Genomic DNA, 17,722 nt, shown 5'->3' with positions numbered 1-17,722 from the left:
TGCTGGGCTATGTTCTCTCGCCATTGAGAATCATGACACGTGTGGCGACATGCATGTAGCGACTTTTGTGAGATGAGTTTTGTGTGGCGACATGCGTGTAGCAACTTTTTGCGTGTCTAGTTGCATGTGACAGGTTAGTGTAGCAAGTTGTGTGCAGCAAGTTTTGCGCATGGCGAGTTTTGCGCGTAGCGAGCTTTATGTGTGGTGCATTTTGAGTATGTGCAAGTTTTGTGTGAGGCAACTTTTGCATGTGTTGCAACTTTTCTGCATGTGGCAATTTTTCCGCATGTGCAAGTTTTGCGTGTGGCGAGTTTTCCATGAGGTGAGTTTTGTACATGTGGCGAGTTTTGCGTGAGCCTAGTTTTGCATGTGGCGAGTTTTGCGCGTGGTGAGTTTTGAGCGGCGACTTTTGTGTGGTGAGGTTGGTGTATGTGTGGTGAAATGTGTATTGAGGGTGATATATGTGTTCAAGCACGTGGTAGTGTGTGACGCATTTTATGTGTATGTTCATACCCCACCTTAGCAACTGTACGGTATACACTCTTTGGCGCCATCGCTCTCACTCTTTAAGTCCCCCTTGTTCACATCTGGCAGCTGTCAATTTGCCTCCAACACTTTTCCTTTCACTTTTTCCCCATTATGTAGATAGGGGCAAAATTGTTTGGTGAATTGGAATGCGCGGGGTTAAAATTTCGCCTCACAACATAGCCTATGACGCTCTCGGGGTCCAGACATGTGACTGTGCAAAATGTTGTGGCTGTAGCTGCGACGGTGCAGATGCCAATCCCAGACATACACACACATACACACACACATTCAGCTTTATATATTAGATGTGCTCACTTTTTTTTTATGTTTTCCACTTTGTGGACTGAGTTAGCAATTTGAGATGTTTTTCTCTGATTCATCAATTGCGACTTTTTAAAATGTCACAAAATTTCTCAATTTCACTCCAGTTCCTGTCTTTTGTATTTCCAAGTATGCTACTGCTTTGGCACACTTTGCCTCTTTTCGCACCAAATTGTGACTTTTGGTGCCAGAATTCACAAAACAAGTTTAAATTCGTGAATCACGTGCACCATTTTGATGAATTTGCAGCCAAAAAAAGCAGTTAATAACACAAGACCAAATAGAAAAGTGGCTTAAAAAAACGCAAATTAGTATTGGCCGTTGTCTTTTAAAATGAGGAACATGATCCAATTATTACATCTATATGAGCCCTTACATAAATCAGAAATTATATTTTCAGCTCTATGGGAGACATAATCTATATAATCCTCTAAGGTCCATTTCCGTCTGTTTGTCTGTCTGTGAAGGAACAGATGAATGACCTCGGGGAGACCAAAACATCCAACACTGCGGAGACACCATCACGTGTTTCTCAACGCAGTGATCCAGAACACTGCCCCCATCCCTTATGGGAAATATGCAATATGTTTGTCTGTCTGTAACGGAAATCCCACGTCGCTGATTGGTCGCGCCCGGCGGGATTTAAACACCGCTTCACTTTTTACTATTGATGCTGCCTATGCAGCATCAATAGTAAAAAGATATAATGTTAAAAATAACAAAAAATAAAAAATCATGCTATTCTCACCTTCCGGCGTCCCCCGAAGCTATCCTGATGCTCGCGATGCTGCCGGCAGCTAGCGTTCCCAGTAATGCCCTGCGAGACCGCTACATCATCACGGGTTATTGCTGCAAAGCATCACTGGGAACAGATCTGGCGGGAGCATCGCTAAACGCCTGGGCTAGATACGGGGGCCGCCGGAAGGTGAGTATATAACTATTTTTTATTTTAATTCTTTTTTTTTAACAAGGATATGGTGCCAACATGCTATATACTACGTGGCTGTGTTATATACTGCGTGGGCTGTGCTATATACTACCTGGGCTGTGCTACATACTACGTGGGCTGTGTTATATACTACGTGGGCTGTGCGATATACTACGTGGGCTGTGTTATATACTACATGGGCTGTATTATATACTATGTGGGCTGTGTTATATACTATGTGGGCTGTGTTATATACTATGTGGCTGTGCAATATACTACGTGGCTGTGCAATATACTACGTGGCTGTGTTATATGCTATGTGGCTGTGCTATATACTACGTGGCTGTGCAATATACTATGTGGCTGTGCAATATACTACATGGCTGTGCTATATACTACGTTGGCTGTGCAATATACTATGTGGCTGTGCAGGCGCAGTCCGGCCGCGAATTGGCGTGGGATTTGAACCACGCTTCGCTGATTGGTTGCGCCCGGCCGCGACCAATCAGTGATATTGGCGCGGGATTTAAACCCCGCTGCGCTGATTGGCCACGACCAATCAGTGATATTGACGCGGGATTTAAACAACACTTCACTGATAATGTATATATTTTACCTGGAAAATCCTGTGTATTCATTGCATTATTCTTACATCTTCATAAATAAACTACATACATATTCTAGAATACCCGATGCATTAGAATCGGGCCACCATCTAGTCTATATACAGTATATAATCGTCTAAGTGTCTGTTTGTCTGTAATGGAAATCCCGCATCGCTGATTGGTCAGCTCACGACCAATCAGTGACAGGCGCAGTCACAGTGTGTCAGTCACAGTGTGATGTAGTTCAGTCACGTTTACTGAGCAAGTTTTGTCAGTCACAGTGCCACATAGTTCACTCACGTTTACTGAACAAGTTCTGTCAGTCACAATGCCACGTAGTTCACTCACGTTTGCTGAACAAGTTCTGTCAGTCACAGTGCCACATAGTTCATTCACATTTACTGAACAAGTTCTGTCAGTCACAGTGCCACATAGTTCACTCACGTTTACTGAACAAGTTCTGTCAGTCACAATGCCATGTAGTTCACTCACGTTTACTGAACAAGTTCTGTCAGTCACAGTGCCACATAGTTCTTTCACGTTTACTGAACAAGTTCTGTCAGTCACAGTGCCACGTAGTTCAGTCACGTTTACTGAACAAGTTCTGTCAGTCATAGTGCCACATAGTTCACTCACGTTTACTTAACAAGTTCTGTCAGTCACAGTGCCACATAGTTCACTCACGTTTACTGAACAAGTTCTGTCAGTCCACATAGTCTAGAATACCCGATGCGTTGGAATTGGGCCACCATCTAGTGAGATATAAGAAGGGTAGAGGGGGGATAGAGAGAAATGGATAACGAGTGGCCAAAATGGATATACTAGATGATAATTGGTGATGAGTGAACATGCTCGGATAACGTCTTATCCGAGCATGCTCAGGTGTTATCTGAGCTTGTGGTCAGGCTCATATATTATGTTCGAGTCCCTGCGGCTGCAGCCTCAACAGATATGGGGATTCAACAAACAGACATTCTGTCAGTTTCACTAATGATAATGTAATCCTGTAGTTCACAAGAAATTAGCGATGGTGGTCACTTCACACTGCAACTCATAATGTAAGAGATAATAATGTATGGATGCAACTGTAATCATATGAAACAAATTCCGCAACTAGAACTTTGTGTTTTATGTGCAAAAAAACTGCTTGTGTCTTTCTTTAACAATGTGTCCTTTTCATATATAACAGGTGCGATTTTAGGTGAACAAAACAGAAATGTCATCTTGCCGTGTACTTTTAAACCTGGGGAGGATGTGGTCATTCATTGGAACACTAGAGACAGCAAAAATGTGCATTCATATTTTAGGACTACAGACCAACTGGAAGACCAAGACAAAAGCTATGCCAACAGAACATGGCTGTTTCTGGATGAAATAAGTAAAGGAAATGCCTCTCTACAAATAAGAAACTTGAGGAAAAATGATGAAAATATGTATAAATGTTACGTGGGGACAAAGGCAGGAAATATGGAAAATAACACAATTTTGCAAGTTATAGGTAAGAAGAACCATTCCATGTCAGAAAATATACATTAGTTCATGTTGCAAAAAAAAATGTTCCCCATGCTGCGCTTTTTTAAAAACATTCATGTGTACTGCCACATTTACGCGCATTGGCGCTTGTGCTGTCCATCTGCTATCTGATTTCCACGTGTACAGCGCTCAGACTTTAGATAGCACATGTGTGATCAATAGAATTGTACTTTGTAATGTCTAGTAGTGATGAGCGAATATACTCGTTACGTGAGATTTCTCGAGCACGTACATGTGGGGGTTGCCTGGTTGCTAGGGTATCCCCACATGTACTTATGCTGGCTAACAGATGTAAATCATTCAGCTGCGGCAAGAAAAACTAAATCTCTGAGCACTAAAAAATACTCGGAGGACCCCCGAGAGCATGCTCTAGAAATCTCAAGTAACGAGTATATTCGCTCATCACTATTAATGAGCATTAGGTTTGGTGCCATCCCAATGGGAGTCTCGGGTTGCAACAATCCCATTTACATGCTTTACAAGGTGATGGGAAGGGTTTATAAGGTGCCAGGATCCCTTTAATTAATTTTGCATATGTTCTCCGCATTGTGAATACTAGTCGTTTATTCCATTTACTTTTTGATTCTACTTATTTGGTGTTGAGGGATTAGTGTTTTATTAAAGGGAACCTGTCATGTCCAATAATGCTATTAACTAGTGTTGAGTAGTGTTGAGCGATACCGTCCGATACTTGAAAGTATCGGTATCGGAAAGTATCGGCCGATACCGGCAAAGTATCGGATCCAATCCGATACCGATACCCGATACCAATACAAGTCAATGGGACTCATGTATCGGACGGTATCCCTGATGGTTCCCAGGGTCTGAAGGAGAGGAAACTCTCCTTCAGGCCCTGGGAACCATATAAATGTGTAAAAGAAAGAATTAAAATAAAAAATATCGCTATACTCACCTCTCCGACGCAGCCGGGACCTCAGCGAGGGAACCGGCAGCGTTGTTTGTTTAAAATTCGCGCTTTTACTTGGTTACGTGAATTCCCGGCTTGTGATTGGTCAGGGCGGCCATGTTGCCGGGACGCGGACCAATCACAGCAAGCCGTGACGTAATTTCGTCACGGCTTGCTGTGATTGGTCCGCGTCCCGGCAACATGGCCGCCCCGACCAATCACAAGCCGGGAATTCACGTAACCAAGTAAAAGCGCGAATTTTAAACAAACAACGCTGCCGGTTCCTTCGCTGAGGTCCAGGCTGCGTCGGAGAGGTGAGTATAGCGATATTTTTTATTTTAATTCTTTCTTTTACACATTTTTAAATTAATGTTGTTTCGATACCGATACCCGATATCACAAAAATATCGGATCTCGGTATCGGAAATTCCGATACAGCAAGTATCGGCCGATACCCGATACTTGCAGTATCGGAATGCTCAACACTAGTGTTGAGCATTCCGATACTGCAAATATCGGGTATCGGCCGATATTTGCTGTATCGGAATTCCGATACCGAGTTCCGATATTTTTGTGATATCGGAAATCGGAATCGGAAGTGTGCGGTGCGTATGGTTCCCAGGGTCTGGAGGAGAGGAGACTCTCCTTCAGGCCCTGGGATCCATATTCATGTAAAACATAAATAATAAAAATAAAAAATATTGATATACTCACTCCTCCGGCGGACCCTGGACCTTAGCGGTGCCTCCGTTCCTAAGAATGCAGGGAGTGAAGGACCTTCGATGACGTTGCGGCTTGTGATTGGTCGCGTGAGCGGTCACATGAGCGGTCACGCGACCAATCACAAGCCGCGACGTCATCGCAGGTCCTTCACTCCCTGCATTCTTAGGAACGGAGGCAGACACTTGGACCGGTGAGAGCCGGGGCCGTCGGAGGGGTGAGTATATCAATATTTTTTTTTATATTCTTTATTTTATACATGAATATGTATCCCAGGGCCTGAAGGAGAGTTTCCTCTCCTTCAGACCCTGGGAACCATTCCGATATTTTGTGTCCCATTGATATGCATTGGTATCGGGTATCGGTATCGGCGATATCTGATATTTTTTGGATATCGGCCGATCCAATCCGATACCGATACCTTTGCATATCGGAAGGTATCGCTCAACACTACTATTAACCTGCAGATATTAGCATAATCTGCCACATAATAGCATTAATAAGGCACCCAGCTGCTGTACTAAAAGGGCAGCACTTGAGAGAAAATTAACTTTATTTTTATCAAGAGCCACCGGCTTTCAGTCATGCAGGCATGGCTGCAGACATTGCACACTATTCCCCTCGTCAAAGCTCAGGCAGGTGCCGGCTGCTGCGAGGTCCCTCTGTCGGCCAGTATACTGCTGCTTATTTCTTGCATATGCACTTGCAGCGCCCCAGAGTCCTAGTCGTTGCAGCACTGACGCTCCGCCACTAAGGGGAGTGATGGTACATCTGATGGCACTAAAGGAGTTCACCTGACCAGGTATCACAGTCACACATTACACTTCACACTCTGGCCACCAGGGGGAGCAAAGGGTTCTATGTATTAGGCCACTCCTCAGAATCTGGTAAAACTGGGGGTTGGATAGGAAGTTAGAGAGAAGCTGACTGGGTTTTGCCCAGGCAACATCCTGTGGCAGAGGGTGTTGCGGGGAAGATTCAGGGGGGTCTCTGTCAGGGGTGGGATCCTGACAGCAGCCTAGCGAAAAGGACAGAACGTTACGGAGCCGCGCCTGCACCCGTTGCGGTGGCATCCTAAGAAAGGACACCAAGCGAGGTTTATTGTGGAGAAGTGAGAAACGAGATCACAGCACAAAGGAGAATAGAACCAATAGGAGTCGTGCCTTAAGATCGTGGCAACATCCTACTGAGGCGCGTAGCCGGTGGCCGGAACGCCGAGGAAGTATTGGGCTCCAAGCATTACTTCAAACAGCGGCAGGACAGTTAATTATAGGTTGGCTGTCTCACCTAAATCAATCAGGAGCGTCTCTAGGGTCTCAGAATAACTCCAGGCCTACCCGTCATACGGGTGCGTCCTAGCCATATCATCTGGGGGACAGAGAAGAACATCAGAACAGAAACGATAGTTGTGAGAAAGAACATCAGAAACAGACACAACAGTTGTGAGGACTATCCCGTGGTGCTCAGCAGGGAGGTACTACAACACAAAGGCGCTAGAAGGTAGGCACTGATTTCCACCTGCAAAGGAAACTCTGGATGTGCCTTCGGACCGGCCGGTCTCAGCCAGCCCTGTTAGCAGTGCTCTGGATTGCGGATCCTGAAGCCTTCAGTAAAGAGGTAAAGAGACTGCAACCCTGTGTCCTCGTTATTCATCGTACCTTGCACCACGCATCATCATCTCATCTTTCATTGGTCGCCCCTTAGCAGGGTCACGGACCGGGTCTAGCCACTGTGACCACCCCAGGACCGAGACAGAGAGGCCCGGTACCGAGTACCCCCCGGCCCTGCGTCTGGGGGCGCTCCACACTTTATTACTATATTCAGGCACCTTATACTGTATGTCAGGGGTCCCCAACCTTTCTTACCTTGAGAGCCACATTCCGCTATGAAAGTTGGTCGAGAGCCACAATGCAGATAATCATAGAAAAACCTAGAGAAGGCACAAATAATAACATGTAGATTTTCGCTTTCACTCTATCCTTATGTATTTTACATTATTGTTATGCAAATTGAACTCTAGTGCCACCTATTGGAAGTAGCAATCTTAAAAGTCAATACCCTTTAACAGTCCCATAAGATGCTTCATGTATTATTGGCCCCATATACTGCTCCATATGTAATTGGCCCCATATACTGCTCCATATGGAATTGGCCCCATATACTGCTCCATATGGAATTGGCCCCATATACTGCTCCATATGGAATTGGCCCCATATACTGCTCCATATGGAATTGGCCCCATATACTGCTCCATATGGAATTGGCCCCATATACTGCTCCATATGGAATTGGCCCCATATACTGCTCCATATGGAATTGGCCCCATAAGATGCTCCATATTAAATTGGCCCCATAAGATGCTCCCTATAGAATTGGCCCCATAAGATGCTCCCTATTGAATTGGCCCCATAAGATGCTCCCTATACAATTGGCCCCATAAGATGCTCCCTATTAAATTGGTCCCATAAGATGCTCCCTATACAATTGGCCCCATAAGATGCTCCCTATATCACTGGCCCCATAAGATGCTCCCTATATCACTGGCCCCATAAGATGCTCCCTATATCACTGGCACCATAGGATGCTCCCTATATCACTGGCCCCATAAGATGCTCCCTATATCACTGGCCCCATAGGATGCTCCCTATATCACTGGCCCCATAAGATGCTCCCTATATCACTGGCCCCATAAGATGCTCCCTATATCACTGGCCCCTTAAGATGCTCCCTATATCACTGGCCCCATAAGATGCTTCTGCAGCGCCCCAGAGTCCTGGTCGTTGCAGTACTGATGCTCCGCCGCTAAGGGGGGCTATGGTACGTCTGATGGCACTGAAGGAGTTCACCTGACCAGGTATCACAGACACCAATACACTTCACGGTCTGGCCTCCAGGGGGAGCTAAGGGTACTATGATTAGGCCACTCCTCACAGTCTGGTAAAACTGGGGGTTAGATAGGAAGTTAGACAGAAGCTGACTGGGTTGGAACCAGGCAACATCCTGTGGTAGAGGGTGTTGCAGGGGAAGATTCAGGGGGGTCCCTGTCAGGGGTGGGATCCTGACAGAGGCCTAGCGAACAGAAAGAACGTTACGGGACCGCGCCTGCACGTCATTGCGGTGGTACCCCAAGAAAGGACAAGAAGCGAGGTTTATTGTGCTGAGTGAGAAACGAGATCAACGCAACAAGGAGAAACACCAGTAGGAGTCGTGCTGTAAGACGAGGCAACATCCTACTGAGGCGCGCAGCCGGTGGCCAGAAACGCCGAGGAAGTATAGAGCTCCAGGCCTTACTTCAAACCTACGGCAGGACAGTCAGTTATAGGCGGGCTGTCTCAACCAACATCACCTAAGCAGACACAGGGGGCAACATTTGGAGAGGGGCGACTCTAGGGTCCCGGAAGACCTCCGAGCCTACCCGTCATACGGGTGCGTCCTAGCCATAGCATCTGGGGGGACGAAGAAGAACATAATGGAGTTGTGAGGGAACTTCAGAAACAGACACAACAGTTGTGAGGAATATCCCGTAAGCACAGCAGGGAAGGACTGCAACACACAAGCGCTAGAAGGTAGGCACAGATTTCCACCTGCAAAGGGAACTCTGGAGGTGCCATCGGACCGGCCGGACTCAGGTAGCCCGGTTGACCGTATTCCGGACTGAGGATCCTGAAGCCTTCAGTAAAGAGGTAAAGAGACTGCAACCTGGTGTCCTCGTTATTCACCGCGTCCTACACCTCCCCACAACATCTGCACATTGGCAACTTCCACTGGACGCCCCTCAGCAGGGTCACGGACCGGGCCTAGCCACCGTGACAACCCCAGAACCGAGACACAGAGGCCCGGTACCGGGTGCCCCTCGGCCCTGCGGTAGTGGGGGCGCTCCAACTTGGCGTCACGAACAGGATCTACTTAAGCCTGAAGAATCAGGTCATATGTGCCTTGGAACTGTGATTTATTGTGCTTGAACTGTGACTTATTGCGAAGACTGTGCATTGCCGATTCCCGTCAAAACCGCCGCCATTACAGCGCCACGAGGAGTGCAGGAGAAGAAGAAGGGCGTGGAAGTGGGCGTGAACAAGCTGAAGAGCGCGAAAGACAATGGCCGCCCAGTCTAAATATTTCGGCCCCTTGAGGACGTGTCCGTCAGCAGCCAAGATCCACCTCCTGATCCTCAATGGTGGGCAGAGACAAAGAAAGCGAAACCGCCCACGAAGGAGAGAGCGGGAAAAGGACGAGGAACAAGAAGCGAACCACGTGGAGGACGCTATGGCGAGCTGCTCGGAACCGGAGCGTGGGGTCGGAGCAGAGGACTCCCCCAGCTACCCGGAGGGACACCGTGACCAGGCCTCCACCGCTGATACTGACTTCCTGCAGGCCGGGGTGGATGAGCTCAGCGACCAACTCCGGTGGACGCAGCTGAACACTGAGGCCGGGTGGAAGAAGACCTTCATCGGGAGCCTCACCAGACGTCTGTCGGCAGCCTCGTCTGGTCCGGAACAGGAAAGAACTTCCAGCGCTCCGAAGCCAGAAAGCAAGGCCCTGCCGGAAAGCGAGATGCTGCAAATGGAGATGACAACGCTGCAGCGCAAGGCCCTGCAACCAGCGTTCCAGATCCCAGTGGAGACGGAGCAGATCGGCACTGGAGGGACCGCATCTGAAGCAGGTATGAAGAACGACCCTGCCTCGACAGCAGAGGACCTGCTGATAGGCCCTGTCGCGGTGCCCCCTCTCCCTGGGACCTATAGACTCCGGCGCCTTACACCCTGGGATCGGGCCACGGGTATGGAGCTCTTCTTAAAGGCCCCGATCTCGCCGATCACCTTGCCGATCGAGGTCTATGCGGAGCTACGGCCGCCAGAGCGAGAGTAAACCTCGATGCCATGGATATGTAAATAGTTAACTGTTTGTTTCCCTGCTTTTTGCTGCTTTAAACCCGACTAGGGTTAACTCTTAAAGGGATCCCTTAGTTTACCCGGGATCCCTACTTTTGCTTTTGTTTTTGTTTCTCGTTCATCATTGTTGAAAAGAACTGCTGGATAATGAACACTGCATGATTACAAACTTATTGTACATAGTTGCACCTTCTTAAAGGTGCCCTCTACTGGTTTTACAAAGAAAAGGACTCTTTGCGAAGAAACTGCTCTTGGAAACAGCACTGGAGTCCTTGCTGAATACGAACTTGCAGCTTGAGAAGTTGCACTACCTCCGAGAGACTTGGTCCCCTCTTAAGGGACATTCACCAATAGCACTTAAAGTTGAATGATGCTTACATGTCGAAGTTATATGTAGCTAGCTAGTTAATTGTAAGAAATGCTTAATAATGTGTTAGAGAATGAGGACAGGAAGTGAACCCATATGGGGTTAGTTGGTGAGTCCTCCTAGGAGCCGTACAGAGATGGCTCAGCGATCCTAAACTGAGAGAAGGTTGATAAGTTCTATACTGTGTATAGTAGCAGAAAGGCAGTAGGCCCGGATGAGGAATGGGGCGGTCCTGCAACAGAGCGAGAGGCAGTAGGTCTGGGGCAGATAGACAGGCGGTCCTGCAGATGTAAAGATGGAAAATGAAGAAAAGTTGATTAGCCTTATAGCGTTTTATAAGAAGGTCTTTAGTGGATTCAGCTCATACGTCCTTAAAGGCAATGTTAAATTATTGTTCAGAAATTGCACTAAGTAGAATACCCGGTTGGGTAAGATAAGTTATTTATAGTATGTTATTTAAAATATTTAACCATGTTTGTAACGTTCAAGTGTCCTCACCTCCCATAAAGGGAAGCTCTGTTCAAATTTACTTATTGTTGCATTTCCAAAAATTGTATGTCTTTTTGCTAACATGTATTGTTGTTTTCTTCCCAGTCCAGGAGTACTGGATTTAACCGGGGGGGAGTGCAGAGCCCCAGAGTCCTGGTCGTTGCAGTACTGATGCTCCGCCACTAAGGGGGGCTATGGTACGTCTGATGGCACTGAAGGAGTTCACCTGACCAGGTATCACAGACACCAATACACTTCACGTTCTGGCCTCCAGGGGGAGCTAAGGGTACTATGATTAGGCCACTCCTCACAGTCTGGTAAAACTGGGGGTTAGATAGGAAGTTAGACAGAAGCTGACTGGGTTGGAACCAGGCAACATCCTGTGGCAGAGGGTGTTGCAGGGGAAGATTCAGTGGGGTCCCTGTCAGGGGTGGGATCCTGACAGAGGCCTAGCAAACAGAAAGAACGTTACGGGACCGCGCCTGCACGTCATTGCGGCGGTACCCCAAGAAAGGACAAGAAGCGAGGTTTATAGTGCTGAGTGAGAAACGAGATCAACACAACAAGGAGAAACACCAGTAGGAGTCGTGCTGTAAGATGAGGCAACATCCTACTGAGGCGCGCAGCCGGTGGCTGGAAACGCCGAGAAAGTATAGAGCTCCAGGCCTTACTTCAAACCTATGGCAGGACAGTCAGTTATAGGCGGGCTGTCTCAACCAACATCACCTAAGCAGACAACAGGGGGCAACATTTGGAGAGGGGCGACTCTAGGGTCCCGGAAGACCTCCGAGCCTACCCGTCATACGGGTGCGTCCTAGCCATAGCATCTGGGGGGACGAAGAAGAACATCATAATCGAGTTGTGAGGGAACTTCAGAAACAGACACAACAGTTGTGAGGACTATCCCGTAAGCACAGCAGGGAAGGACTGCAACACACAAGCGCTAGAAGGTAGGCACAGATTTCCACCTGCAAAGGGAACTCTGGAGGTGCCATCGGACCAGCCGGACTCAGGTAGCCCGGTTGACCGTATTCCGGACTGAGGATCCTGAAGCCTTCAGTAAAGAGACTGCAACCTGGTGTCCTCTTTATTCACCGCGACCTACACCACACCACAACATCTGCACATTGGCAACTTCCACTGGACACCCCTCAGCAGGGTCACGGACCGGGCCTAGCCACCGTGACAACCCCAGAACCGAGACACAGAGGCCCGGTACCGGGTGCCCCTCGGCCCTGTGGTAGTGGGGGTGCTCCACTTCCTATATCACTGGCCCCATAAGATGCTCCCTATATTACTGGCCCCATAGGATGCTCCATACATCACTGGCCCCATAAGATGCTCCCTATATTACTGGCCCCATAAGATGCTCCCTATATCACTGGCCCCATAAGATGCTCCCTATGTCACTGGCCCCATAAGATGCTCCCTATATTACTGGCCCCATAAGATACTCCCTATATCACTGGCCCCATAAGATGCTCCCTATATCACTGGATTTTATCATTGGTGTTTGTTAATACTTTATTGGTGCATATACTTATCCCGTACTCCCTTGCACGTTTTTTCCACCTGTTTGTTTTTTCCCTTTAGTCTTTTTCTTTGTTATGCCTTATAATTAAATAAAAACTATTTTCTAAAATCTCAGTTGTGCATCAAATTTATAGGTTTTGGGCTGTTTCAGTGGATACACAACCTCTATAATACTGGTTTGAATTTGTACTAGTTATTGGATCTCGGTAGAAATAAAGTTCATTTCCTCACGGGTGCTATGCCCCGCTTTCAGTACAGCAGCTGGGAACCTTGATAACGCTATTAACCTGCAAATTAACCCTGCATTAGGTTAATAGCATTATAGAACATGACAGGTTCCCTTTTAAAGTGAACAAAACTTTTAAGACTTTTGGTGTTTTCAAGCCAGTCTCGGTCAGATTCCCAAAAATGTGCAGAGTTGGGGCAGAATGAAGACAGAACAGTGTGGTGACATCCTGACAAGATGTGGTGTACCTGTGACTGGTATAAGATTTCTTGTGAGGTGTCTGGAGGTGCACACCACCTTTAAGAGGCATGCATCTTTTAATTAGATGCCTTCAACTCCGCCACACTCCCTCATCAAGAACAATGCTGGTCTTGATCATTCGGGCCATAGTTTTAAACACAAGTTTCCCCCCCAAAAAAACTCTTAGGCTATGTGCACACGTTGCAGATTATTTGCGTTTTTTTAGCGTTTTTGCGCTATAAAAACGCTATAAAACCGCAAATAATCTGCATACATTAAGCATCCTATCATTTTTAATGAAATCCGCAATTTCTGTGCACATCATGTGTGTTTTTCCGCATGAAAAACGCATTGCGGAAAAATAATGAACATGCTCATTAATTTTGCGTTTTTTTCGCGGTTTTCCCACTGTCTAATGCATTGGGAAATGTCAGGGAAAAACCGCGTCAAAACCACGTCAAAACCGCGCAAAAACCGCGCTAAAAAACGCATGCGGTTTTCATGCGGAAATCCGGCAGAAATGTCCGGATTTTCACAGGAATTTTCTGCATCAATTCCTGAACGTGTGTAGGGGGCCTTAGAACGCACTAACAACTTATTTTGGAAGCCACAAACTTCTCATAGGATCATTCCAAGAACAGCAGACATCTCTAGCCTCAGGGTCACTGTTTATTAATCACATTAAGGGCTCATTTCCACATGCGAGTCACACGTCCGTATCTCGCATGTGGAAACCAAGCTGTGGAGCCGGCACTCAGGAGCGGAGCGTGCGGCCGCGTAGGAACACATGGAGCCGCACAGCTCCGCTCCTGAGTGCCGGCGCCAGAGCTTGGTTTCCACATGCGAGATACGGACGTGTGACTCGCATGTGGAAATGAGCCCTTATAGTCTACAATTATCATTCTTTCCACTGCAAAAAATGCAATGTGAAAACCACAGGGGGCTTTGAGCGGTTTTGTCCAAGGGTCGCATGCAGTAGTAATATCATATGTCTTACAGATGTTCAACACACAATGGAATATAATCGGGATGATAATGATCGGATAAATCTCACATGCACTGTTACTGCCCCTTTTTCGGAAGGCTTTATAATAAAGTGGTATGAAGATGACCTAAAGGTTCAAGAAGATGAAAGCACTCATAGCACCTATCCTGTCCGAAATAATAGTATGAAATATCAGTGCACTGTTGACCACTCCACTGTACAAAGCAGCTGGACAGGGACCTGGACAACAAAGGGTAAGATTTGCTTTCATCTTTATTTTGCCTACAGCATTAATGAATGTCAACTTTCTGCATTGTGAAATCCTTTTTCTATGTTGCTTCAACTGTATGTCTTCATATCTTTTGTTAGCTGTAAATAGCGATTTTCCCACACAGGTTAATATTTGTAAGATGTATAACATATTAAAAAAATGTTGATTTGTGCTGCCTGATCACTTGCGAACTGAATCCTAAGCTGTATCCTCATCACAGATATGTATGCCTTATCCAGAGGGTATGGCCTAAATATGAGAGCTGCAGGTGCCATTTGAGGGACCCATACCTATCTCCACAATGGGGGTTACCCTGATTCCTTATTTCAACTGGTATTGAGACTGTCTGGAATTTGGGCGTTTGCAGCTCTGATCACTTTTATACTTGGCACTCCTATAGTAAGTAAATGTAGGCATATATAATAACTCTCTATTCACAGCAGCCATGGCAGTAGTTTGAATGTGACAGGTCCCCCTGTTATGGGGATAGGTAAAATCTGCATCTGTCAGGTATATAGCTAGATAACTAGGCTGGACAGACATCTATCTGGGATGATTAGTGAATCCTGCTTTGAGCAGGGTGTTGGACCAGATGACCCAGGAGGTCCCTTCAAACTCTACCATTCTATGATTCTATAACTAGCATATCCTCTACCATATCTTTCTGTGATGAGAATATCTCTTTGCACCCGTGATTTATAATAGTTTAGTCAATCATTAAATAAACCATAGCAAAAAAAAGAAAAAGACAAAATGCTCAGAAGTGTTCATGTCTTACATCCAACCTCTTTTTACATCATTGACATGATTTGCGGGTCAGGGAGGCATGCAGGGAGAGTGCAGATGGACAACGGCCATTTCGTGCAGTGAACGCTTCAACGGGTCCAGGACAACCTGGCAACCTAAGTGAGGACATACACACAATTACATGATTATATGATAATTAGCTTCCCTGGAATATTCAATGGTACACATCTTACAAATCTTGGCTTGGGTATGTAAATTCAAAAACTATATATCTAAGCTTTGCTACACACGAAGGTGGCGTATGTGGTTTCATGGACCCACTATGTCATGGGGCCAGGCTTAACAAGAAGGGGCATAGCTAAGCGGCTACCAGGTGTTCACTGAAGTTCCTGATGGTAGAGTCAGGCTTGGCTGCAGGTAGCCCCGGGCAGTCACTGATACTGCAGCTGCTGACCCCAAGGGTCAGGTACACAGAAAAAGATAGGACTAGGACTCCGTTCAAACTAATTCTGGATGAGTAGACCGGCGTAACAGCATGGAGGGGGAAGGGGAGCCATGCTGGAATTCTGGCAGCGGCGTTACAAGCGCTATGTGGCTTAAACCTAGTATAGCTCTGCTGCCAGCTTATTACAATTCATATAAGCCGACAACAGACCTGATGGTGCACTCATCGCACAGGGGGAGAGACACTGCACAAGGGGAACACTCGAGGACAGAGCAGGGAGGGGGCAGGGGCTGTGACAGTGACGGCAGCCTTTGCCCCCATGATGATGCTTCATTTGTTTATCCCAGCATGCACTGTAATACTCAATGAATCGTCATCAGAGAGGAAATAGGAAAAAAAATACAAAAGCAGTTAGATAGTGTAGTTAGGAGACGGTAGGGAATTTGGAAAGCAATTATATTAGAAAATAGCTTGGATTATGGGGTGTAAGACAGTGCTTACTGCATGTGTTGGGGGACACTCGCTCGGCAACGGGATGAAAGCACACAGGCACATTTTTATCACTCAAAAAGTCTATGGGGTTTATTATGGAACTCATAAACCTCTTTAGGCCATGTTACACATCACAGACCTCACAAAGTCCATAGCACTTCGTAGTATACGGCTTTGAATCACGGTCCCTAAACATGCCGGACTTCTCTTTGTCCAGTTACGGTGGGTGACTGCACACCATGCCAACGTCTCTCACAACTTTACTCGACGACACACGACAGTAGGTTGCAGTCTCTAAGCACGCTGGACCTCACTTCGTCCAGTGGGTGACCGCACAGTTCATTAACATTCACAGAACATCACAAGCACCAACAGTCTGTTCCAATGGCAGATACTTGTCTGCCCTTACTATAACCGCCTTGTCTAGAGTTACCTTACAGGAGCTCTTGCTCCACAAGCTGACTCCTCGTCAGTCCTGGCTTCTAGGGATGCTGCCTTACTGGGATCACCATCTCATCTGATGCCTTGGGACAAGGGCACTCCCGACAGTCCAGACCCTCAGAAGGTCCGTAGCTTCCTCAACGCAGTGCCGTCACAGACTCTGTGAGGGATTACATGGTCTCTCTATGTGCTATTCAGGAATCTGGTCCACTCACAGTACCTTCCAACACAGAGACCATCAAGGTACACAGCCTCTAAAACTGAGTGCTGCTCAAGAGACAACATGAGGATAACTCTTAAAATTGTTTTGTGGCAATTAACAGTTACATTGTAATTATATTTCCTCTTGAATTTTAGAGTCTATCAAAAGGAAGGATGACAGTGTTACATGTGGATGTACGTTTTGTGAAGATGCAGACACTGATTTCTATACGGAATGGAATTTTTCTCAAGAAACAAATGAAGTGCTAATAGCCACAATGAACAATTCACGGACTAATATATCTACAGCTTATAAAACCAAAGTAGTCTATGAAGAACACAACCTGAATATATCCAGGCTTAGTGCAAAAGATAATGGCCTCTATATCTGCTTAATTAAAACAGAAGAGAAAGTGAGCATAGAAATGACTCGCGTTAACATCACTGCAAAGACAGGTAAGCTTTCCATTGTCTTCTTAAGAGTAAAGCAGTAATCCACACTCGCATATAACGTGTGCATCAAACAAATAACTGATTAATTTATCAGAGGGCAGATTCAGTGTAGAATATGCCTGTACATAATAAAGAAAGCTCAAATTGACAGTTTAACCCCTTCACCCCTGCAATGTTGTACAGTGTTTTTTTTCTCGATACCTCGTTTATCAATCTAATTTATTTTATATTTTGATAGATCAAAGATTTCTAAACTCAGCAATACTAAATAAGTGTGGTTTTTTTTAATTGTTTTATTTTTAATGTGGCAATACTTGTTGCTTTTTTTCATATGCGTTCGGGGGGGACTCGTAATGACAGGCACGAAGGTCATCAGCAGACCCCTGGCTATAATAACAACC

The 17,722-nt window shown here is 46.3% G+C and overlaps 1 protein-coding gene across 2 annotated transcripts in view; it reads left to right on the top strand.

Moving 5' to 3' along the window:
• The window catches only part of HHLA2 (HHLA2 member of B7 family), a 184,197-nt gene that overhangs the window by 133,089 nt on the left and 33,386 nt on the right, over positions 1 to 17,722 (top strand). For both annotated transcript variants that reach the window (XM_077296816.1, XM_077296817.1), the window contains exons 4-6: positions 3,572 to 3,880; positions 14,286 to 14,525; positions 17,025 to 17,324. In XM_077296816.1, coding sequence (XP_077152931.1) covers positions 3,572 to 3,880; positions 14,286 to 14,525; positions 17,025 to 17,324 — 849 coding nt within the window. The remainder of the gene's footprint in view (positions 1 to 3,571; positions 3,881 to 14,285; positions 14,526 to 17,024; positions 17,325 to 17,722) is intronic.

Source organism: Ranitomeya variabilis, chromosome 3 (assembly GCF_051348905.1).
Source record: "Ranitomeya variabilis isolate aRanVar5 chromosome 3, aRanVar5.hap1, whole genome shotgun sequence".
Taxonomy (NCBI): domain Eukaryota; kingdom Metazoa; phylum Chordata; class Amphibia; order Anura; family Dendrobatidae; genus Ranitomeya; species Ranitomeya variabilis.
This window is presented reverse-complemented; position numbering and strand designations above follow the sequence as displayed.